We start from the raw sequence: 25047 nt of genomic DNA, 5'->3' as shown, positions 1-25047 counted from the left end.
GTGTTACCTCCTTTGACAGTATCAAAGTATCACCTTAAAGCACTTGTTGCAGGCTGCTGAGTTTGCATATTTTGCTGTGAAGTACAGCCAGACTTTTCACCGCTTCGCCTTGGACATTTTTAATCTGTAGCTCTGCTCTAACAGAACGTACGTACCTGGCCCCGCCTACTATCCTCGGAAACGTAAAATGATTGGCTAGAATCTAAAGTGTATCACAGCTCAGGAAAATAAAAGCACCGAAATAAAGCACCGAAATGTGCGCTTCTTTTCGGTCTGGTTACTACCGTTTATGTCAGAACTGGTGCCGTCATGGCACCGGATACAGGTACCCATCCCTAGCAAGGAGTTTATTAAACTTCACCGAAACAATCTGCACATTTCATTAAAATTTAATAAACTATCACCTTGTCTCTATTCTTAGTTAGCACAGACCTTAAACACTTAAAGCTGTAAGCTCATGATAGTTATATAAGAGCAGATGCATGCTGTACATTTTACGTCCAATGGATGCATGATCTGATTATTCGACTAATTGGGAAAATAATCGGTGACTAGTCGACTATCAAAATAATCATTTGTGGCAGCCCTAGTAATGTCCCATTGGTCTTCCACTTTTCTCAGAGGAGGACACTTTGTGGGTTTTCTGATGCCTCAATAGATTTGTTTTATGGATGAAAGACTTTCCACAGTGACCACATACAAATGATTTAACTCCAGAGTGGGTGAGCTGATGTGATTTTAAGCCAGTCATGTGAGTAAAAGCCTTTCCACACTGACCACATACAAATTGTTTAGCACCAGAGTGGATCAGCTGATGTGATTTTAAGCCAGTCATGTGAGTAAAAGCCTTTCCACAGTCACCACATTTAAATGATGTAACTCCAGAGTGGGTGAGCTGATGTGATTTTAAGCCAGTCATGTGAGTAAAAGCCTTTCCACATTGACCACATTTAAATGATGTAACTCCAGAGTGGGTGAGCTGATGTGATTTTAAGCCAGTCATGTGAGTAAAAGCCTTTCCACACTGACCACATACAAATTGTTTAGCACCAGAGTGGATGAGCTGATGTGATTTTAAGCCATTCATGTGAGTAAATGCCTTTCCACACTGACCACATACAAATTGTTTAGTACCAGAGTGGATAAGCTGATGTGTTTTTAAGTGAGCTTTCTGAGTAAAAGACTTTCCACACTGCTCACAGCTGAAGGGTTTATCTCCACTGTGGATGAGCTGATGTGCTTTTAACCTTTCGATCTCAATATAAGCCTTTCCACAGTCACTACATACAAATTGTTTAGTACCAGAGTGGATAAGCTGATGTGATTTCAAGGCAGCAATGTGAGTAAAAGACTTTCCACACTGCTCACAGCTGAAGGGTTTATCTCCACTGTGGATGAGCTGATGTCTTTTTAAGTTACTAACGTAAGCAAAAGCCTTTCCACACTGATCACAGGTGAGAGGTTTATCTCCACTGTGGATGAGCTGATGTACTTTTAAATTGCCCATCTGAGTAAAAGACTTTCCACACAGATCACAACTGAATGGTTTCTCTCCACTGTGGATGAGCTGATGTGTTTTTAATCTACCAATCTCAGTAAAAGCCTTTCCACACTGATCACAGGTGAAAGGTTTAACTTCACTGTGGATGCCCTGATGTCTCTCTAAGTGATCTCTATCCTGAAAAGACTTTCCACACTGATCACATCTGAATGGTTTCACACCGCTGTGGATAAGCTGATGTTTTTTTAAGTTGCTACTCTGAGTAAAGGTCTTTCCACACTGATCACAGCTGAATGGTTTCACACCGGTGTGGATCGGCTGATGTGTTTTTAAGCCACCAATCCGAGTAAAGGTCTTTCCACACTGATCACAGCTGAATGGTTTCACACCGGTGTGGATCAGCTGATGTGATTTGAAGTGAAAAATCTGAGTAAAGGTCTTTCCACACTGATCACAGCTGAATGGTTTCACACCGGTGTGGATCAGCTGATGTGCTTTTAAGTTGGATCTCTGAGTAAAGGTCTTTCCACACTGATCACAGCTGAATGGTTTCACATCGGTGTGGATCAGCTGATGTCTTTTTAAGTTGCTACTGTGAGTAAAAGACATCCCACACAGATCACAGTTGAAAGCTTTAAATTTCGTGTGGACGAGCTGATGTGATTTTAAGTTGCATCTCTGAGTAAAGGTCTTTCCACACTGATCACAGCTCAAGCTTCTCTCCTCCCCGTTGGCGCGCTTGCGTCTTGTGGGCTGCTTCATAGCAGGAAAAGTCTTTTCCACAGGGATCGCCGCTGGCTCATCTTTACTTGCTGGTGCTGGATGTTTTTGGTTGATGTCATCCATGTGCTGAGGTTTGGGCCTGCTTTCACTTCTTTCTCCTGTAATGACAAAGAACCCAAACAGTGACATCAGGTCTATATCTTCAGCTCATCCACAAGTGCCCCCTCTTACCTCACAAAGATAAACAGTTTCACCATCTGCCAAACGTCTCAGGTGCCTGGGGACTAGGGCTGCACGATAAATCGAAAATTTATTGTCATCGCGATATCAGCCTGCGCGATGGGCCCATCGCAAAAGACGGCGTAAACTGCGATAATTGGGTACCTTAAAATGTTTACACACGTGCTGTAAAGAATTTACCAATCAAAGAAATCCATTTACACATTTGACCAGTCGAATAGAGCCCTTCACGGCATTAACCAATCAAATGGATTAGAGGCCCGCCTCCTACGCAGGTCGGGCGCGAACAACGCTGCAGCAACGAGTCAGAGTTGTAATGGCTGAGAGCGAGACGCGTGACGAGAATGCTACTGAACTCGTGGCTAAAAAAAAAAAAAAAAAAATAAATAGTACCTCACTTATTTGGAGGTACTTTGGATTTGATAAAGACGACGTTCTCCAAACACAGGTACTCTGCAAAACTTGCCGAACACTCGTGGCAACCACCAGAGGAAACACGACTAATCTCCACCATCATCTTCAATACAACCACAGAGAACTGTTTGAAGAGTTCCAGAAAGATAGGGCTAGCCAAACAAAGGTTGCTAATGTTAAGACAAAGAGCGCAGCAGTCCAACAGCCGTCTCTGTATCAGAGTTTTTCAAGTGGAATTCCTTATGAGAAAACGTCGAAGCGGTACAAAGAAATAACAGAGGCCATTACACATTTTTTGGCTAAAGACATGATGCCTATAAATACAGTTAGCAGAGAGGGCTTCACCAGTCTGATACATAAAGTGGACCAGAGATACCGCATCCCCTCACGAAACTACTTTTCACATGTCGCCATTCCACAAATGTATGAAACATGCCGCAAGACCGTCATGTTTGAACTGAGCCAAGCTGAAAACTACGCAAGCACTACAGACCTATGGTCAAGTCGTACAACGGAACCATATATGAGTTTCACAGTGCACTTCCTCACCGAAGACTTTGAACTGAAAACACGGTGTCTAGAGACTGTGTATTTTCCAGACTCCCACACTAGTGAAAATATAGCCCATGTATTACGTGAGGTGTTAGCCAGCTGGGATCTTAAAGAAGATCGACAAGTGTGCATCACCACAGACAACGGTGCCAATGTTGTGAGAGCCACGGAGCTAAACAACTGGGTCAGACTTCAGTGTTTTGGACACAGGCTGCACCTTGCAATCGGTAAGTTTTATTCAAGGCAGATCTTTTTAGCAATGAAACTGTGCTATACATTATTATCAAATTGATATTGATAAGGATAATGTTACCTTTTTAGACAACTTTAGTTATAAATTTCAATTAGTTTTTTTTTTTTAAAAAAAAGGTTTTAAACATGACAGTTTTTTTGTTTCCTCTTATTTCTCCAGAAAATTCTATCAAAGATGATGCCCGCATTGCCCGAGCCATTGGACTTTGCAAAAAGTTAGTTGGACATTTTTGCCACAGCTGGAAAGCAAAGATGGCTCTGAAAAAAGCACAGCAGAAGCTCAACCTCCCAGAGCACACACTGATCACAGAATGCCCAACCAGGTGGGGTTCCAGGCAGAAGATGATTGAGAGAGTCCTGGAGCAGCAGCGGGCCATTTCTGATGTCATCTCAGCAGACAAGAAATCAAGACACTTGATTCCTACTTGGCAGGATCTTGAGGTACTGGAGTCTGTCAACCAGGCATTACACCCCCTGCAAGACTTTACAGATGCCCTGTCTGGTGAGAGCTACGTTAGTGTTTCATATGTAAAACCAGTCCTTCATCTGATGAAGACGTCGGTGCTTGCAGAGAAGGAAGAAGACAGTGATTTGACAAAATCAATTAAGAAGAAAATCCTCGAGTACCTGATTACTAAATATGAAAATCCAGCTACCCAGGAACTTATGGACATGGCGTGCTTCATGGATCCCAGATTTAAAGTCAGCTACACCAGCACTGATCGAGTCTCAGACATCAAGACCAGAGTGATGTCAGAAATGGAAGCAGTGGCACAGAAGGTATTCATGCATGCTTATATATAAAACCTTTCAATTCATATTTAGTCCAAAATGTTTACTTTTCTTATAATCTGCTTTCTGTTCCAGGAGAGAAGCTCCGCTGAACCAGAGGCCCAGACAGATGATCCACCCAGTCGTCCCCTGAAGAAGGCAAAAAAGTCCCTGGGCAGTTTCTTCAAGGCAGCTCCAATCCCTACCTCCTCTTTTATGCATCTCTCACAAGCTGTTGAAGCTGAGCTTAACAGCTACTTGCTATCCACGGCCATAGACAGTGAGGAAGACCCCTTGGCATGGTGGAAACTCCACAAAATGACATTCCCACAGCTAAGCAAGCTTGCAAGGAAGTATCTCTGCATACCTGCAAGTAGCTCACCTTCAGAGAGACTTTTTAGTACATCAGGAAACATAGTAACATGTCAGCGCACATGTTTAAAACCTTGGAGAGTAAACATGTTGGTTTTCCTTAACAAGAACTTGCCATAAAAAACATTCACTCAGGAAGGATGAATGCAAGATAGAGAAACCTTTTTTTTTTTTCAAAAAATTACAAAAATACACTACCTACATTGTTCTTAATTGTTGATAATATTAGTCTTGGCCAGTACGACCACAAAGGTAGACAATTGTTCTTTGGTGTGTTCCCACAGCAGACAAGTTCTTACCTATAGTTTAATCTAGTAAAGTTTCCACTCCAGTTTTGACTTGCATCATAACTACTTGGTGAGTGGTAAAATGATGAACAACTGCATAGAGATAATTTGCAGTATAATTTAAGTTATGTTTATTTAAAACTAATTATAGAGACCGGGAAGGATGTCTTTCAGAATTCAAGCCTCAGAAATTTTTTTATGGGGGCAATGTTTCAATGTTTGACTGCACTTTGTTGTTACACTGCTAATACAGCAGCTTTCATTAAATAAAACTGTGCAGTAAAACGGAAATTATGTATTTGTTTTTTGTTTTTTTTTTGCTATTTATTTTATCGCAAGTCATATCGTTATCGCAGTATTGATCACAGTTATCGCACATCGCACGTTTTCCTAATATCGTGCAGCCCTACTGGGGACGCTATGCTGTGGTAAATATTTGAAGTGAGCTCATTTTGGGGATAAAAGTAGTAAAAGTTCAACTTGTGAATAAAAAGTTTTTTAGTTTTTACTTTGTTCAAATTTGAAGAACATCACACTTACAATGTGCAGTTCAGGTTGTATGTGTGAGAGCTGTACAACCAAATCCACACTGACTCAGATTTCCCTCTGATTAACCACGAGGGTGTCACAGTTATCAAAGTCTGCAGACACTGTCAGCTGCAATCAACATCTTTTATTATAATGCACAGGTGAGTTATAATGCATCTCCACTAGAAGATGGTCCCCTGTTATCTACTTTTTCACAGGCAAGCGTGGGTGAGAGTCTACAGCTTTCTACCCCCCAAGGACACGTAATCTAATGTCTTTATTTTTCATGGCCATGTCCACTTAATACTGCACTATATGGTTATATGGCATTTTAGTTCATATACAGCATAGAATTGAGGCACATCAAATAATTTCATCTCAACACCTCCTCCCTGGAGATAAGGAGGAGTCTCACTATCTGCCTAATGTCTCATGGTGCCTGGGAGTGTCAGTCCAACTCACTCACAATACCCATCTGTGTGTGGAATAACCTGTGAAATACTTATTTGATGTTTTCCTATATGTAGAACAAAGTCACACAAAATGTACTATAGATATTACTAAAGTGATATTGTCAAAACATATGATCAACACATAAAATAAAGAAATGTCCATCACAAGAGTTAGCAGCTTACACAAGAACAGAAAGAATATGAAAGAAGAAACGTGGAAAAGGAAAACAGCATTTTTAACGAAGTCATGATCACTCCACAGACATCACCTTCATATGAAGGGAAACAAAGAGTGTAACTCAAATGATAAAACATTAAGGTACTGAGGCAGACAAACAGAGGCTAAACAGAAGGCAGAAATCAAACCAAAGTGAGCTAAGAGAGAGAGACTCTGTAGAAAATGATAAAGTTAAGCAACCAGTGTAGTTATAACTGACTTACTCTGGATCTCCTCTCAGACTCAGGAGGGGGCGAGCGGGCCGGCTTTGTAGTTGGAGTCGGACCAGCAGAGACAATGGGCTCACTGACCTCCACTCCCCAAGTCAGTCACCACGAGGACAAGTTCTTTGTTTTGAGATGATTTAATCCAAGCTCACCAACAACATCATTCAGCTGTCCTCGTCAGAACTGATAAAATAAAAGCAGTTACATTTAGAAACGTCAGTTTACTAAACATAAAAATATTGCTCTATTAGCCTCGCTCACATGTTCTGTAAAGATTAAATGACTTAAATCATCACGTGGTTTACAAAAACACATTGTTAATCTCAGCAAATAAGTGCGCATCCAGAAATAACTGTTTTATCTCGTTTGACATGGAAACTTAAAATTACAAAGAGACACTGAACGCACCTTCCTACCAGCTGTAACCTAACAGGAGAACGTACGTTCGTCTTCGCAGCTGCAATACATACTGTAACGTCGGGTTGTGTTGCGTGGTTGAGAGGAGGCGGCAAAACACCTAGCAGGCTAGTCGGAAGAACACACACCCACGCTGGTATCGGTAATCCACGGTGGTTCTTTAATACGCCTTCTTCAACAACCATATAAAAGCCCGGTTGAACGGCTGCGGCTCAACAACATAACGCCCAGCGTTCATACAACCCAAGCGTTGCAAATAAAACAACCAAAAAAAAAGGTCTGGAGAAGAAAACATAAATCCGTCCTTCGTTAAGCACAAGCGTGAAGGCACGTGTCCTCATAATCCCGGAGCGAGAGAGCAGTGGCACAAACTGATGACACCATCAACCCTCGACTTGGGCGTCTTAAAGACTGCGGTCAAGTAGGAAGTCACAGTCAAGCTAGCCGCTCCGCCAGCCGCACCGAAAATGTGGTTGCACTACTCTTACGTATATTACGGTATGGGTGAAGACTGGCTTAGAAACGCAGTGTTTTGTGTCCTGATACTATTTTACTTCACAATCCACTCCCAGTTTTGGTTTATCTCCACGTTCCCCCCTGTGATCCACAGCCCAAATTACTGTATGATTCAGAGAAAATTAACAATAAAATTTACCCAATTTACTCAACTGTACTTTTAATGTCCTCATCTTTGACCTCAGATTACAGGAAAACTATAAGAGGTGACGCAGATATTTCACTGGATTATGACTCTGGGTGACCCCCACTCTGCACCCTGTGATCCACAGCCAAAATTACTGTACGGATTTTGAGAAAATTCATAGTAAAATCTTCCCATTTTGCTTTACTGTACTCTACATATTGACATCTTTGAGCTCAGATTACAGGAAAACTGTAAGAGGTGACGCAGATATTTCACTGGATTCTGAATCTAGGCCATCTCCACTCTGCACCCTGTGATCCACAGCCAAAATTACTGTACGGATTTTGAGAAAATTGATAGTAAACTTTGCACAATTTACTGTACTATACTCTATATATTCTCATCTTTGAGCTCCGATTACAGGAAAACTGTAAGAGGTGACGCAGATATTTCACTGGATTCTGAATCTAGGCCATCTCCACTCTGCACCCTGTGATCCACAGCCAAAATTACTGTACGGATTTTGAGAAAATTGATAGTAAACTTTGCACAATTTACTGTACTATACTCTATATATTCTCATCTTTGAGCTCCGATTACAGGAAAACTGTAAGAGGTGACGCAGATATTTCACTGGATTATGACTCTGGGTGACCCCCACTCTGCACCCTGTGATCCACAGCCAAAATTACTGTACGGATTTTGAGAAAATTCATAGTAAAATCTTCCCATTTTGCTTTACTGTACTCCACATATTGACATCTTTGAGCTCAGATTAGAGGAAAACTGTAAGAGGTGACGCAGATATTTCACTGGATTCTGACTCTGGGTGACCCCCACTCTGCATGCTGTGATCCACAGCCAAAATTACTGTACGGTTTTTGAGAAAATTGATAGTAAACTTTGCACAATTTACTGTACTATACTCTATATATTGACATCTTTGAGCTCAGATTACAGGAAAACTGTAAGAGGTGACACAGATATTTCACTGGATTCTGAATCTAGGCCATCTCCACTCTTCACCCTGTGATCCACAGCCAAAATTACTGTATGGATTTCCAGAAAATTGATAGTAAACTTTGCACAATTTACTGTACTATACTCTATATATTCTCATCTTTGAGCTCAGATTACAGGAAAACTGTAAAAGGTGACGCAGATATCTCACTGGATTATGACTCTGGGTGACCCCCACTCTGCACCCTGTGATCCACAGCCAAAATTACTGTATGGTTTTGGAGAAAATTCATAGCAAAATCTTCCCACTGTGCTTTACTGTACTCTACATATTGACATCTTTGAGCTCAGATTACAGGAAAACTGTAAAAGGTGACACAGATATTTCACTGGATTATGACTCTAGGCCATCGCCACTCTTCACCCTGTGATCCACAGCCAAAATTACTGTACGGATTTTGAGAAAATTGATAGTAAACTTTGCACAATTTACTGTACTATACTCTATATATTCTCATCTTTGATCTCAGATTACAGGAAAACTATAAGAGGTGACGCAGATATCTCACTGGATTATGACTCTGGGTGACCCCCACTCTGCACCCTGTGATCCACAGCCAAAATTACTGTACGGATTTCTGATAAAATTAAATCCTATTCCATTACCAAACAAAATGAGTTCATTGAAGTATTTGCTTAACTACAAGAAATGTCTTTCCACACACAATTTAAAATTTTCAAAATGTCATTCACACACCACCTCAAGTATCAACTTCAGTTTTAGACATTATTTATTCAGTGCTTAATCACAACAATAGTCAACTTAAGGCACTTACATAATAAGTTAAACCTTACAATAATACATACAGAGAAAAACCCAACAATCATATGACCCCCTATGAGCAACAGTGGGAAGGAAAAACTCCCTTTTAACAGGAAGAAACCTCCGGCAGAACCAGGCTCAGGGAGGGGCGGCCATCTGCCTCAACCGGTCAGGGTGAGAAATTACATTTCTCAGATTACTGATTTCTCATATTACTACTACACAGTTTAGATATATTGTTATTCATTATCTGTCATCACACAAATCAACCCAAAAAATCAAAAAGGAAATACTTGAAGTACGTGCACAAAGCAAGAATGTTATACACATTGTGTTTTACACATGTGTTCCTCAAAACACCAATAACAACTATAAGCAGATTATTCAAGTAGCTTTCACCGCATGTGGAATTAGGTTACACAAAGCATACACTTCCACTCTGTCTTCTGAGCACTGCTGAGCTGTTCATTTGTCATGTCCAGGCATTCAGAATGGAACCAGCGGTTGCAATTATCACACTGGATCTGTAAACAAAAACATATGAACTTTCATAAACACATTACATAAATAATTCTATGTTTTAATCAATTACAATCATTAAAGACACAGAGTCAAATATTTTTTGGAAGATAACATAAAACAATTTTTAAAAATACTATACCCAGTCAATGATGGAGGGTCCTGGATTAGGTGGTTTCACTGTTGCACACATGGCACAGTTGTTGTCACTGTCAAATACTAAAACATAATATATATATATATGTTAGTGTTCATCAGTTTGACACAAATAAATATGTCCATTTGAAGAAGATATTACACACCGGAGGCCTCAAGTATTGTCTGTGCAAATGTCCTTCGTGCCTGGGCCATCTCTTTTTTTGTCGTCAAAAATCTCTGTGTGTTGGCCCTGCGACAGACTGGCGACCTGTCCGGGGTGTACCCCGCCTCTCGCCCCATGACAGCTGGGATAGGCTCCAGTGCCCCCCGCGACCCTGAAAAAGGATAAGCGGAAGCGGATGGATGGATGGATGGATGGATGGATGGATGGATGGCTTCCATTACTTCTTTGGCCATCTGAAATAAATAAAAAAACAACAAAAACAATTAATTGAAAACATCTGCAAATGTTACACTTCCTGTTTACACAATTTAACCTTTTAAGATTATTTTAACTTCCCCCACCCCATCTTCTTATCTAATTTCACAGAAAAATATTATTGCGTTAATGTTGTACCATACCATGATGACCATTACTCCGCAGCTAGAACCATCCCGTTGAAATGGATGTGTCAGTACTCCTCCTCGAAGTCTCACATTCACCCAGTCTGTTTTGTTGTAGCATGTCCTCCTCATTTTGAAGTATTCACTTTGTGAACATAACATACATCACATTTATATAATAATGAAAGATAAAAGTCACACAGAAAAAGACACATATAGTACAAAGACCGTTGCTCTGAACGGACTTTACAATCATTATCACAATCACCATGACTTGAAAGAGTCATTGTGTCAAGCCAATGAAAGATTAAATTCTGGTAATACCCAGTGCAAATCTTTGCTTAAAAGAGAATTTATGACCTTACGTGACAAAAACATTTTTGTAAGATGAGTTATTTATCATGGTGAACAGTGTTACTTATTATGTTTGTGTTTTTTTTTACAAGTAATGCAACCAAACATTGATTTTGTTTTAACGTATTTCTTCGTACTACAAAATGTTACGTATTTTTCAATTATCTGAATGTGTTATCACTTCTTTTTCTCAATGAATATATATATTTTGGAAAAGATACAACATCAAAAGTCAAAGGACTGAGCAGTTTTCACTAAGCTTAACTGGAGGGTGTTACTTTTAAATGTACGCCTAAGAGTACAAAATCTAATCTTCGGTATATGCTATATCTCTATATATGCTCTCTATTGGTTAGTATATCAATATTATTGAGGTTTTCAAATTCTAAAAATTATGATTTTAGACACATTTCTGGACGAAGACTATACACAAAGCGCAAACAATCTAAAACAATTTTCTGTAATTAGACTGAGGAAAATAACTGGCATTAAATGGCTAGAATGTGCTCGTTTCTTGTTAATAGTCCCATTTGTAGTGTTAATTACTCACCTTTCCATTTTATTGTTGGTGGGTAAACCAAAAATTTTAGTCCACGTAGGCCTCGATGAAAAGTTCAGTGTACTAATAATAATTATATGTAATGACAGCGTAACCACATATAAAAGTTTCCTGTCGCAATGAAAGCTACGTTATCTGTCCGTGCGACGCAACACCTCAATAAATACCGAAAGATCAAAAGTGGGTTGGCTCTATGTCATGTGACTCTTGTCCCACACATCAGTTTGCATTGAATTAACAAATAATACTAATTTAATTCTAATAATGAAGCAAAAACTAAAAAATGTTAAGGCAATGTACGACCTTGTTATTTCATGTATAAAATATAATCAAAATAGTATTGGCAGAAATATTTCTACGAGTTACAGTATGAAAAAAAAATTATGAAACCTGTAATCAAAAGGCAAGATATTGAATAGGTAATTCATAATATTAATGTTAAAGACAATGAGTGTCAGAGAAAAAGGCAAAAGCATATTGCTTAAAATATATTGTAAAAGATGTGATTAAAGACTTTCATATAAATTATGAGAATTGAAAGTTGTTTTTATACTTCTAAGACTACTATTACTTAGAGTGACGTGAAAATTAACGAACAAGAAGGAAAATATTATTTTCTATTAAACAAGTGAGTTGAATTAGATTTTCAATGTTTTTGCAGTTAACATATTTACTGAGACAATCAAAAATGAGCATGGAACAACATCTGTTACATGCCATGGTACCCAGCTCTTTGTTTTCTCTTACTCTTGTCTTTCAGGTGTCAAGCCTCATTCAATACTCAATACACTCAATACAAAGGTAATTGGCACGTCTCTATTGGCTGATCTGGGGAACAGTAGACCAATCGCTTGCCTGGGATAATTTCAAAAAACCAGCTCCCAGGCCAGCAGGTTGGCTTCAGACTGTCTTTGAACTTTTGTTAGTAGGTGTCTATGTGTGTGAACAGAGTGTTTGGGTGTGAGGCTGGACAGATAAGATCGGGGTACCCCAAACACATTCAACTGAGCTTTAAGTGTTAAAAACACTGGGTTAGGCAGGTGATGACACTTTTGTGTCCTGTGACTGATCTTATGTGTCAAGCAGGTACACAGGCCTTTTGTTTTGCATATTATTTTATTTCCACTTTAGGGAAGCTGTTGGCGTCTTTTTGTTTTAGTAATGTCTTTGATCTGGCTCAGCCGCCTGGTTCTCGTCCCCAACATTTTTCTTTTGTTAAGCTTACTGTTATCAGGGCATGGTAAATGAACAGTAAACCTTGCCTGATGACTAATCTTCCCGTTTCCCTATCATTGATTTATTTGGGTTGTCATGGAAGAAGTATTAAACAATGCCTTTTATTAGAACATAAGCATTGATATGCAGTAATTGTATTTGAATTAGTTAAATATGAGTGGGCAACTCTGACCATGACAAGACTGCATTTACTTTAAGGAATTAATAAAAAAAAATGTAGACATATTGTTGTCATTATTTTTACTCTTCAATTTGATGTGTTTTTTCTTTAAGATAGTATCAGAAGTTGCTCCTCCACCATGAAAAAAAACAACTGCATGTATTCTTTTACTACATCCATGATTCTCCTCTGTGGTCTTCCTCACTCATCCTGTTTGGAGCTTAATGTTCAACATCCTTTATCTATTAAAATTACAGAAGTAGAAGAAAGTAATCATCAGAGCAGGAATCATGATAAATGATAAATAGATTACCAGTACATAAAAACATAACATTTGCATAATTTCTCTGATAACCCTGCATTGGATGGGTTTATTAACGGTGGGCTGAAATTGTACTATAGTCTGCAGATGAGGAGCTTTTTAGAGTGTTGAATTAAATGTCCTCCACAATCTGTATATGAATTGTCATTAAAACCATAGAGATTCTTACTTATAAAGGAAAGAAAAGTGTGACAATGCCCATCAACATATAGTGTATATTTTTTGAAACATTACAAAGATACATGTAATTCTGGGTTCACCTGAATTACAGATTAGACTGGTGGACAAACAGAGATGTTGTGTACAACTGGTGACAGCATCAGTGACAGGGATGCCAAAAGGAAGACCAAATTAATCAACAAGGCTGGAAGCAGAATTAGGAGGCGTCATAGTCAGCGAGGGTCAGAGATCAATGAACAAATTGCCCACCTTCTTGGATAATGCATCACCCTCAAAAGGATTCAAAATTTGGGCCATGAAGAACAGTTCAGGAAACCTATTTTATTGTTTCGTCTGTGAAACTGTATAAATGAAATGTAAATTATGTTAAAGGCAAACACATTTGTAAGCCATAAGAAACAAACATGCTTTGCATTATGTCTCTAAACATCTGTATAGACTTGATGCAATATTTATTAACTGAATTTAAAAACATGTCTTACATAGTGGGAGTATTTCTTTTACTGATGATATTTCAATGATATGTATTTTCTATGACTAAATAATGCTCTATCTAACACATGGCAATAACAGCAGATGTGGCAATTTTGTAATTTGTTGTATAAATTTGATATTATTATAGGCAGTATATTTTCTTAGCCTTTGTCATACTCTGTCAACACAGCAATCTCAGAAACCGTACAGTATATTTGGCTGTGGATCACAGGGTGCAGAGTGGAGATGGCCTTGATTCAGAATCCAGTGAAATATCTGCGTCACCTCTTACAGTTTTCCTGTAATCTGAGCTCAAAGATGTTAATATGTGGAGTACAGTAAAGCATAATGGGAAGATTTTGCTATGAATTTTCTCAAGAACCGTACAGTAATTTTTGCTGTGGATCACAGGGTGCAGAGTGGGGGTCACCCAGAGTCATAATCCAGTGAAATATCTGCGTCACCTCTTATAGTTTTCCTGTAATCTGAGCTCAAAGATGAGAATATATAGAGTATAGTACAGTAAATTGTGCAAAGTTTAATATCAATTTTCTCAAAATCCGTACAGTAATTTTGGCTGTGGATCACAGGGTGCAGAGTGGAGATGGCCTAGAGTCATAATCTAGTGAAATATCTGTGTCACCTCTTACAGTTTTCCTGTAATCTGAGCTCAAAGATGTCAATATGTAGAGTACAGTAAAGCAAAATGTGCAAAGTTTACTATGAATTTTCTCAAAATCCATACAGTAATTTTGGCTGTGGATCACAGGGTGCAGAGTGGGGGTCACCGAGAGTCATAATCCAGTGAAATATCTGCGTCACCTCTTACAGTTTTCCTGTAATCTGAGCTCAAAGATGAGAATATATAGAGTATAGTACAGTAAATTGTGCAAAGTTTACTATCAATTTTCTCAAAAACCATACAGTAATTTTGGCTGTGGATCACAGGGTGCAGAGTGGGGGTCACCCAGAGTCAGAATCTAGTGAAATATCTGCGTCACCTCTTACAGTTTTCCTGTAATCTGAGCTCAAAGATGAGAATATATAGAGTATAGTACAGTAAATTGTGCAAAGTTTACTATGAATTTTCTCAAAATCCGTACAGTAATTTTTGCTGTGGATGACAGGATGCAGAGTGGAGATGGCCTAGAGTCATAATCCAGTGAAATATCTGCGTCACCTCTTACAGTTTTCCTGTAATCTGAGCTCAAAGATGAGAATATATAGAGTATAGTACAGTAAATTGTGCAAAGTTTAATATCAATTTTCTCAAAATCCGTACAGTAATTTTGGCTGTGGATGACAGGGTGCAGAGTGGAGATGGCCTAGATTCAGAATCCAGTTAAGTAAATAATATCCTCTCGGGAAAATCGATATCTCTCTATGAGCACACTGTCGCGCTGAGCTAAAGGATCCTGTCTATCCCGCAATATACGCTGAATTCTGAAAACTCTCCTTATCAATCTTGCACCTTCCGCAATGGGTTGCTCGCGTATACGGACAGGACATGGCTGCGACAGGCTTCCCAAATCCACCTTCGCTTTTATAGCCGTGGTCTCTCATCTTGATTACACGAAGTAATTTACTATTACTACTCTAAAATATGAATTACATCTGAAATAATCAAATACATGAAATAGAATGATTAACAGTACATTTCCCTTTTTTTAGGAAATGACCTGTATGTATCTGTATGAAATCAATAAAAGAATCAAATACTGCATTATCTTTAGTTACATTGATAATATTTAGTTATGGAAAAACAGTGGGAAAATATCGCTGTTGCTTTCGTATAATGAAGCGGACATACCTGAGTGGCCGCGATCTAATCCTGTTTACATAAAGTAAATCGTCAACAATCAAATCCAGCTAACTTACTTAGCGAGGTACGAAGAATGGACCCCTGGACTACATGCCCCACAAAACAAACACATGCCTGCTCCTCTCGTTAGCTCAAAGAACTGCTGGCATATTGGTTTTACATCTATACTGTCCAGTCTCTCCTGGTGGACATGGCATCACATTATTCATGGTTACATACAATTTTAGACTGATGTGGACCAGGCCTAGCACCTACTTGCCAACCTTGAGATCTCAGAATTAGGGAGACATTCAAAGGGGCTGGGGGGGATATACATGTACATATATATACAAAAAACTTGAATCTTACACTGTTTATTTATAAAATAAGATAAAATAAGTTAAATGTCACCGTTATTATTGTCCGGCCGGAAACAGGCCGGGGGTGTCCAAATTCAGAGGCTGCGCCCACCTGAGGACCTGGCCTTTGTGGTCTAAGTGAGCCGGGTCCTCCGAAAGCCAGGTAGACCGGAAATGACCGGAAACTGTGAAATTGGACGGTCTAGCCTTCAGAATTACGTCACCTGCCGTCTGCTCCTTGCTGTCTAAAATATAACCGGACGCTGGCGTAGATGGTCGAATAAACTGCTGTTTTCACACAGCAGTTTATTCAGCTGTGTGAGAACCCGGAGTGTTGATGTAACTACAGGGGTCCAACAAAGAATGGCCACGCATCATACTGATGTCTTCGGAAATTTATTTCTCTCTCTCTCTCACTCTTATTGTCTTCAGACACCGTGAAAACTGAAGAAACACAAAGTTTACAACATAAATGTTTTGAGCTTATCAGTCTCTCATATCAGTGTCCATAAACAGTCTTGTGCAAGCAGAACAGAAAAAATGCACAATAATGGATATCACAAAAATGTCCTCTCATTACCAGTGTAGAACACGTATGCAACATTATACAAACAATATACATGAAACCATACCGTGTGCGCCTCTTGGACCACATGCAGAATAACATTAACGCTGAGGCTGTAGATGCATCTGTAGCCACGTATCCATGCTAGCTCCACAATGCCGTGGTTGTGCTCTCAACCAAACTCTGGTCATGTGACAATTACAAACTTTACCTCATACAAACTTTACAGCACTTTACATGTTTAACAAACCCATATTTTGTAATCACATATTTTAGACATGTTTTTTAATTAATGTTACACTTTTATCATCTTATCTTATAAATAAATGAACTAAATTAAGCATGAATCTATCACAGAAACACAAAATAACCAACTTTATTTTAACTGTCTCAGGGACAGTTACACTCCCACCAAATTACTATAATTTATGAAATCTGTAAATAATTTGAATAAATCTAGGAATTTACAGAACCAAACAGTACTTAATTGTGACAAACTTGCAAGTCAATCCTTCGTCTTTCACAATGACAATGTCGCCTATTCTAACATTTCGTCTTGGAGAGTGCCAGCGTTGTCTTAGTGTGATGTTTGAGAGGTACTCATTCCTCCATCTACTCCAGAATTGCTCTGCCAAATATTGAACTCTGCGCCACCTTTTCCTGGCATACAGATCTTCTGGCACAAACTTTCCAGGTGGAGGCAGTGGTACAGAGGTTTTCATGGTGAGTAAATGGTTTGGGGTGAGTGGCTCTAAGGCTTTGGGATCACTGATGGTGTCGGTGGTGAGAGGACGGCTATTAACAATTGCCATGGCTTCATAGAAGAATTTTCTCAAAGAAGCATCATCTAATCTTCCAGCACTCTGTGAAAGGACCTTGGTTAAGACACCCCTGACTGTCCTTATCTGCCGTTCCCAAACACCTCCCATGTGACTGGCGTCAGGCACATTCATGACAAAGTCACACTGTTTCCTGGCCAGGTAAGCAGACAGTCTGTCCTTATCTACTTCCTTTAAGGCCTCTGTCAGTTCATTTTTTGCCCCAGCAAAGTTTGTTCCTTGATCAGATCTGATTTGTCTGATGGCTCCACGAATAGCTATAAAACACCGCAAAGCATTTATGAAGCCATCTGTCGTGAGATCTTCCAACATTTCTATGTGGACTGATCTAGAGGACAAACAAGAGAATATAAGACCGTACCTCTTATAGTCCTTGCGGTTTTGCTTTGTATGGAAAGGTCCAAAGCAATCCATCCCGCAATAGGAAAATGGTGGTGAGGGGTCAACACGAGCAGCCGGTAAATCAGCCATCCTTTGTGTTTCTGTTGGCCTGCGAGCTCTCCTGCATGTAACACATTGCTTAATGTGATTAGCCACAACTTTGCTCCCACCAACAACCCAGAAACCATTTGCTCTCAGCTCATTAAGTGTCTGTCCTCTGCCTTGATGTTGGGTTTTTTCATGGCACTGATCTAAAATCAGGTGTGTAATTATGCCATGTTTGGGTAGGATTATTGGATGCCTCATGTCAAGCGGTAAGGAAGCCTTCCTTAACCGCCCTCCTACCCTGAGAACACCGTCTTGCAATATTGGGTCAAGTTGGAACAAAGGATGGCTCTGTGGTAATTTACCATGGTTCAGTGCTTGGATTTCCTCCTTGAAAGCATCTTCTTGTGCTAATTTTATAAGCACATGACTTGCTTTTCTCCTGTCTTCCACATTTATACCCTTTGTTGCATTGGCTCTTTTGGCTAGTTGCTGGATCCTGGCAACTACATTTACTGCTGTATGCCATTTTGAGAACCTTTTGAGTCTCTCCAAGAAGTTCCTGTCCTCTACTACCTTTGTTTGTAGTATTTGTGTTGTTTTGACCTCTGGATCACCTACCAGAAGGTCTGGAGTTGAGTCTGGTGTGACAAACTCTCTTTCCCACAGGAAATGAGGTCCAATGAGCCAATTTGAATTGATCAGTTCTGCTACTGTGAGGCCTCTGGAAGCGTGATCCGCTGGATTTTGATTGGTGTCAACATAGTGCCACTGTGCAGGATCAGTTGCTTCTCTGATTCTTTGCACTCTATTAGCAACAAAAACGTGAAATCTGCGGGCTTTGTTGTTAATATAGCCCAAAACCACCTGTGAATCAGTCCAGAAATACTCTTGGTCAATTTTGAGCTCCAGTTCCTCTTTTAGCATTCTGCTGACTGCTGAGGACACCACTGCTGCTGTTAATTCCAGCCTTGGTATGGTTACAACTCTTGTGGGTGCAACTCTTGCTTTGCCCATGACTAAGGAGCAATGCACTTGGTCTTCACTCATCACCCGAACATATGAGCACTGACCATACCCACGATTGCTCGCATCTGAAAAGTGGTGGAGTTCTATTCTCTGGACTTTCCCAAGGCTTTCAGGTACGAAGCATCTTGGGATTTGGAGTCTCTGCAGGTTCTTCAGATCAGTGACCCAACTCTCCCATTGTGGCTTCAATTCACCAGGCAGTGGCTCATCCCATCCAATGCTCTTTAGACACATTTCCTGTAGAATTTTCTTTCCTATTAGAAGGAAAGGAGCCAAGAAGCCTAATGGGTCAAACACAGAGGCTATAATGGACAGAATTCCCCGTCGTGTTACTGGTTTCTCCTCCAGGGCAACTTTAAAGGAGAAGGTGTCACTGCTTACACTCCACCTTACTCCCAACACAGTCTGAACTGGGAGTTCATGATGACTGATGTCCACATCCTGGGCTCCACTAGCTCGTTCACTATGTGGAATTGACTCCAGGACTTCTCTGTTGTTGGATATGAACTTGTGGAACCTTAGTCTTGCCTTTGCACACACCTTCCGCACATCTCTCACTAGTTCAATGGCTGCATTCACAGTTTTTACACTGATTAGCCCATCATCAACATAGAAACTTCTTCTGATGAAGTTGCCTGCTGTGGGATGTTCCCTTTCATTTTGGCTCGCAAGATACTTCATTGCATAATTTGCGCAGCCTGGTGAGGATGCGGCCCCGAAAAGATGGACTTTCATGCGATATTCTTTTGGCTCTGTGTTTGTTTCACCATTTTCCCACCACAGGAATCGCAAGTAATTTCTGTCCTCTCTGTTTACATGAAATCTGTGAAACATCTTCTCTACATCACAGATGATTGCAATTGGGTGTTGGCGAAATCGGCAGAGTACTCCAGTCAAACTGTTGATGAGATCAGGTCCAGTCAAGAGGTGATCATTCAGAGCTGTGCCACTGTACTTTGCAGAGCAGTCAAACACAACCCTGATTTTTTCCGGTTTTCTCGGGTGATAGACGCCTTGATGTGGAATATACCACATATTTCCTTCTCTGGGATCATCTTCAGCTCTTTCAGCATCACCTTCCTTGAAGACATTGTCCATGAACCTTACATAATCGTCCTTAAATTTGGGATTTTTCTCAAACTTCCCTTTCAGGTGCTTAAGTCGCACCAGAGCCAGACGCTTATTTTCTGGCAGCTGAGGGCGTGCCTTAAAGGGAAGTGGCATCTCTAGGTGCCCATCAGCATTCTGGTGTATTTTCTCATTTAGCAGTTGCATGAACTGTATGTCATCTTGTGATATGCTCTTTTCTCCAGGAGCTGTGTCTTTGAAGTCTGACTCAAGCACTCTGATGATGGTGGCTGGTGTCAAGGGTGGAAGTTCCTTAACAGATAAGCGATGGCACAGGCCTGTCACTTCTGCTGATGTTGCCATTTTTTGTGAACTGCCAACAATGCTCCAGCCCAGGTCTGTCTTGATTGCATATGGCTCTTCGTCACCTCCCGCGATTACTTGCCGTGGTGCCAGTGCTCTAGGACAGCCGTAGCCTATTAACAGCCTGACCTTGCAATCCATTAACTCAGGCATCTCCTGTGCTATTCTGATTAGATCTTCCCATCTTTTGGCAGTTTCAGAGGTGGGAATGTGTGAACGTTCAAGTGGGATGAAGTCTCTGGTATAGGCAAGTGGCAAGTTGATAAAGCTTTTGGAGGAAAACCCTCTAACTCTGAGCCCACTAACTCTTTCGCTCTGAACAATGGAATCTCTTCCCATCATAGTGGTTAGCTTTAACTTCACTGGCTCTAAACTCATCCCCATCTCCTCACATACCCCTTGATCTACAAAAGTGTTGCTACTCTGTGTATCTAATAGAGCATACACTAAGGTCTCTCTCTCTGGAGTGGTGGTTGAAGAAACCCACACAGGCACGATCATGGATGTGCTCCCACCATCTCCTCTGTCCATGCAACAAGAAAGTGCAGATATGTTTTCTTCTGCCTGCATTCTATGTGATGATGTGTTCACTGGAGTCTTTGGACGGTCTTCGTGAAGAGCTGTTGGATGATGTTTTTTACAAACCCCGCAAGTCGCCTTACGCTTACAGTCTTTTGAATTGTGTCCTCTTCTGAGACAACCAAAGCACAGGTTATTGTCAAGTATGAACTTTCTTTTGTTCTCCACGGACATTTTAGCAAAGGTCTGGCATTTGTGAATAGAATGGCTTTCTCCACAGCAAATACATGTGACTGAGTTTGATGGCAAAGCATTTGCTTTTCTTTCTATATCAGGCTCATTTGAATTGTTCTCCACTCCGCTGTATCCTGTGGTTGTTCTCTCTGATGCTTTCACATTTGTGATGTATGCATTAGCCTTTGGACACTTTATGTCTCTAGCTGACCTTTCTTCAGTGTGTTTCAAGGCATGAAATGATGTTACAGGATTGCATGAAACTTCCGTTTCTTGTGCAACAAAATCAGCAAATTGTTTGAAGCTTGGATATTCTTCTTTTTGCTGTAACTGCACTGTGACGCGACGATTCCAACGAGAATTCACCCAGTCAGGAGGTTTTTGGAGCAATTTTTGATTCTCTTCACAGTCATTTAACGCCTGCAGTTCTTTGATGTATGGCATAGCATTGCTGCAGGCTGTCAGAAAATCACTGAATTGTCTCAGTTTAAGCGACTCTCTTGAACCAATCTTTGGCCAGTTGTTCAGTTTTTCCCTAAATGCACACTGAATTATAAAGGGGTGGCCATACCGAGCATTCAAAGCTTCCCAAGCTTGGTCATATGCTTCGTCATCCTTTCTGTAAAAGCTTCCCTCCAATACAGACCGTGCTTCTCCACTGATGTATTTGCGTAGGTAGAACAACCTGTCAGCTGGATTTGTGCATCGCCGCTCTATCAAAGCTTTGAAACTAGTGCTCCACTCTAAGAACTTAAGTGGGTCCCCTGAGAAGACTGGGGGCTCAGGTGCAGGAAGTCTGGTGAGGACCATTGTGTCATGCAAGGCTTGCATTAACAATGACTCATTGTTGTTTGGTTGTTTATTGTTATTATTCTTGTAGGTTTGCTCTGGTATGATTTCTTCAGGAGCTAATGGAGGACAACTGACTACCGCACTGTGTGCGCTTTTGTCTTCTCCACAGGCTTCACTTGAATCTGCTTGAGAATAAGCCTTTAGCTTTGCAGTTATTACCTGAAGATCTCGCTGATTTTCTAGTCTTTTAAGCTCTTGCCTTTGTGTAGCAATAGCCTCCTCCATCTCTATCTCAGCCTGCTTCGCGGCAAGCTGTGCAGCGCACTCTGCCTTTTTTACATTGATGCTTTGCTGCTCCGATAGACAGCTTGAGCGGCAGCTACGTACAGAAGGTCGGGAGATTGTAGTCCCAAATATTGACTGAGCATATTCTCTGTCTAGCACCATGTGAAGTCTCGCATTTTCTGCCTTAGCATCAAACTCTTCTTGCCCCACTTCACTCATACGTACTTTAAGTATTCTCATCAAGTCCGCTGTTACTGCTGTGCAGGAATCAATTTTTCTTCTAGTCTCAGTAGAAGGGGCTGACTGCGATCTCATATCTTCGTATGTATTTTTCACTTGTGACTCTAGCCCTTCGACAGTATCCATCATGTCAGCTAATTCCTGGTCAGAGCACTCATCTTTAAGTTTGGAACGTGTAGCTTTAACTTGTTCTTTCCAGCTTTCATATAGTTTGATAAATTTACTCTCCTGAGAGAACTCTTGTTGCTTGAGTTCTAGCATTTTGGGCGTTAACTTTCGCTCCCTTGAGGATTTCCTGGGCTCTAGTCTTGAAGTATTAGAGGCAGGCTTCTTCAACATTATCAGCTGGATTTCTATTTTATCATGAATAGCACCTATCAGTAACTCCAATTTCTCCCTTTCAACATCATCAGTCTGTAATTTCAATTGTTCATTCAATCTACTTAGCTCTTCCTTAAGGGAATCAATTTGTTCTCTGCATTCTTCAATTTGTGATTTTTCTGTGTTTACTGACATTGTGCATGTTTCAGCAAACCTGCTGCATAAACAAGTTGTTGCTATATGTACATGCGATCCTGGCAAATATACAATTCTCAGTACAATCTGATTCTTGCAACAATTTGCTTAACTACACCCCTTGTTATTCTTCTTTTAAGTTGAACTCTTAAACATTTTTAGAACACTTTAAACAACACCACTTGTAAAATAAAAGGGAACACTTTGGCTATAATGACAGGTTGGTTACCTTTAACTCAGTACCTTTCTTAAACAAAATAAATTATTATTTTAATAGACCTCTCCAAACTCCAAACCTCTCCATGAAGTTGTGGATATATCACAGCCCAACCTGGCGCTGACTGAAGAGCTGTTATCTTTTCCTTGAAGACCGCCAGGGATTTTACAGTTCTTGCTGTGTGCAGCGGCAGAGATTTGCAGAGCTGTAGTTTATGATGGTCAATGTCGCCCTCTATTGGTGAAGTCATGGTCGTTGCCGTCCAAAGCGCCAATAATGGTGTTTCCTCTTTTTAAGTTTGCAAGCCTCTTTTCCGTTGTGTTCTCGAACCACACACACTGCGCTGTCAAGAACATTTCTTCTTTTCTTATTCTGGAACATGCATTGCTTCTAACGTCGAACTTCCAACCACGTTGGCGGTACGTTTTCACTGTAACTACAGGGGTCCAACAAAGAATGGCCACGCATCATACTGATGTCTTCGGAAATTTATTTCTCTCTCTCTCTCACTCTTATTGTCTTCAGACACCGTGAAAACTGAAGAAACACAAAGTTTACAACATAAATGTCCATAAACAGTCTTGTGCAAGCAGAACAGAAAAATGCACAATAATGGATATCACAAAAATGTCCTCTCATTACCAGTGTAGAACACGTATGCAACATTATACAAACAATATACATGAAACCATACCGTGTGCGCCTCTTGGACCACATGCAGAATAACATTAACGCTGAGGCTGTAGATGCATCTGTAGCCACGTATCCATGCTAGCTCCACAATGCCGTGGTTGTGCTCTCAACCAAACTCTGGTCATGTGACAATTACAAACTTTACCTCATACAAACTTTACAGCACTTTACATATTTAACAAACCCATATTTTGTAATCACATATTTTAGACATGTTTTTTAATTGATGTTACACTTTTATCATCTTATCTTATAAATAAATGAACTAAATTAAGCATGAATCTATCACAGAAACACAAAATAACCAACTTTATTTTAACTGTCTCAGGGACAGTTACAGTTGCCCTATCATATATGTATGTGCTCTTAATCTGAAAGGTATAAATACGGAAGTGTGTGTGCAATAAATGATGGCGCAGAGGAAGGCGTGTGCCTCTGATGTAAAACTCTAACAACGTGTGTGTGGTTTATTCCTCCGTGAGATATGCGAGTTACCACGGTATTTCTGCCCTAAAAAATGGAACCTCCAACACGGAGGAATCCTCCCGAGGGATTAATAAAGTTTTATTTAATCTAATTTAATCTAATAACTTTAGTCTCAGACAAAACGCTTTACTCACCAACAAATAAAACACAACTAAAGCACTGAAAAAGGCCAAACAATAACATGTTTATGTTATTTAACGTTTACACAGCTACATTCTCGCCTGAAAATGTGTTAAAAGTTTATTTTGCGACCCAGAAAGAGAAATAAGAGTAATATTAAAACTAAGTAGCTGCAGTAATAGTAGCCATTGTTGGAAACTGGAATTGGCTGGGCCGGTCTGCGATATGGTTTTCAGTTTTGTTGTCCGGGTGGAAAATCAGGAGAAATTGGGGGGAGAATGGTCGCCCCGGGAGATTATCGGGAGGGGCACTGAAATTCGGGATTTCTCGGAAAAATCGTGAGTGTTGGCATGTATGGCCTAGCGTAGCCTGTAATGTTATTGTGACGGACACATTATATGAGTGAACTTGACTTTACGTGACTTACAGGTTTCTTTGAAAAACAATTTCTTATATCCAGGTTCTTCCTTTGCGCTGCCATCCTCCTCTCCTCCTGGCAGCGCAGGTTTGCCGCTGCTGAAACTAAACAGAGCTCCCTTATGAAAGGCTCAGCCAATCACATTGGCCATATTTGTCACATGACGTAGGACTCCAGTAGAGAACATAATTT

At 40.3% G+C, this 25047-nt stretch overlaps 2 protein-coding genes and 1 pseudogene across 3 annotated transcripts in view; 2 read left to right on the top strand and 1 right to left on the bottom strand.

Moving 5' to 3' along the window:
- Positions 1-25047, top strand: part of LOC146625910 (uncharacterized) — a 111447-nt gene that overhangs the window by 70839 nt on the left and 15561 nt on the right. The window lies entirely within an intron of this gene.
- Positions 1464-7289, bottom strand: LOC146625911 (uncharacterized; annotated as a pseudogene). The gene is made up of 3 exons (XR_014906522.1): positions 6945-7289; positions 6534-6719; positions 1464-2382 (listed from the first exon to the last, which is right to left on the bottom strand). The product of XR_014906522.1 is annotated as an uncharacterized LOC146625911 (transcript).
- On the top strand, positions 2887-4956 carry LOC146625912 (E3 SUMO-protein ligase ZBED1-like). Its single transcript, XM_085363035.1, has 3 exons — positions 2887-3657; positions 3843-4462; positions 4550-4956. The coding sequence occupies exons 1-3, from the start codon at positions 3186-3188 to the stop codon at positions 4943-4945; spliced, it is 1488 nt and encodes a 495-aa protein (XP_085219161.1). The 5' UTR covers positions 2887-3185; the 3' UTR covers positions 4946-4956.

This window comes from Diplotaxodon limnothrissa, linkage group LG9, assembly GCF_057381915.1.
Source record: "Diplotaxodon limnothrissa isolate DT_005_m linkage group LG9, D_limnothrissa_male_GT1.1, whole genome shotgun sequence".
Lineage (NCBI taxonomy): Eukaryota > Metazoa > Chordata > Actinopteri > Cichliformes > Cichlidae > Diplotaxodon > Diplotaxodon limnothrissa.
This window is presented reverse-complemented; position numbering and strand designations above follow the sequence as displayed.

What these genes read in the sequence shown, in the direction of transcription:
- LOC146625912 (XM_085363035.1), top strand. Translation starts at nt 3,186, where the DNA reads ATGATGCCTATAAATACAGTTAGCAGAGAGGGCTTCACCAGTCTGATA. An exon ending in CAGGCTGCACCTTGCAATCG is followed by an intron (nt 3,658 to 3,842) that starts GTAAGTTTTATT and finishes TTATTTCTCCAG; the next exon opens with AAAATTCTATCAAAGATGAT. An exon ending in TGGAAGCAGTGGCACAGAAG is followed by an intron (nt 4,463 to 4,549) that starts GTATTCATGCAT and finishes TTTCTGTTCCAG; the next exon opens with GAGAGAAGCTCCGCTGAACC.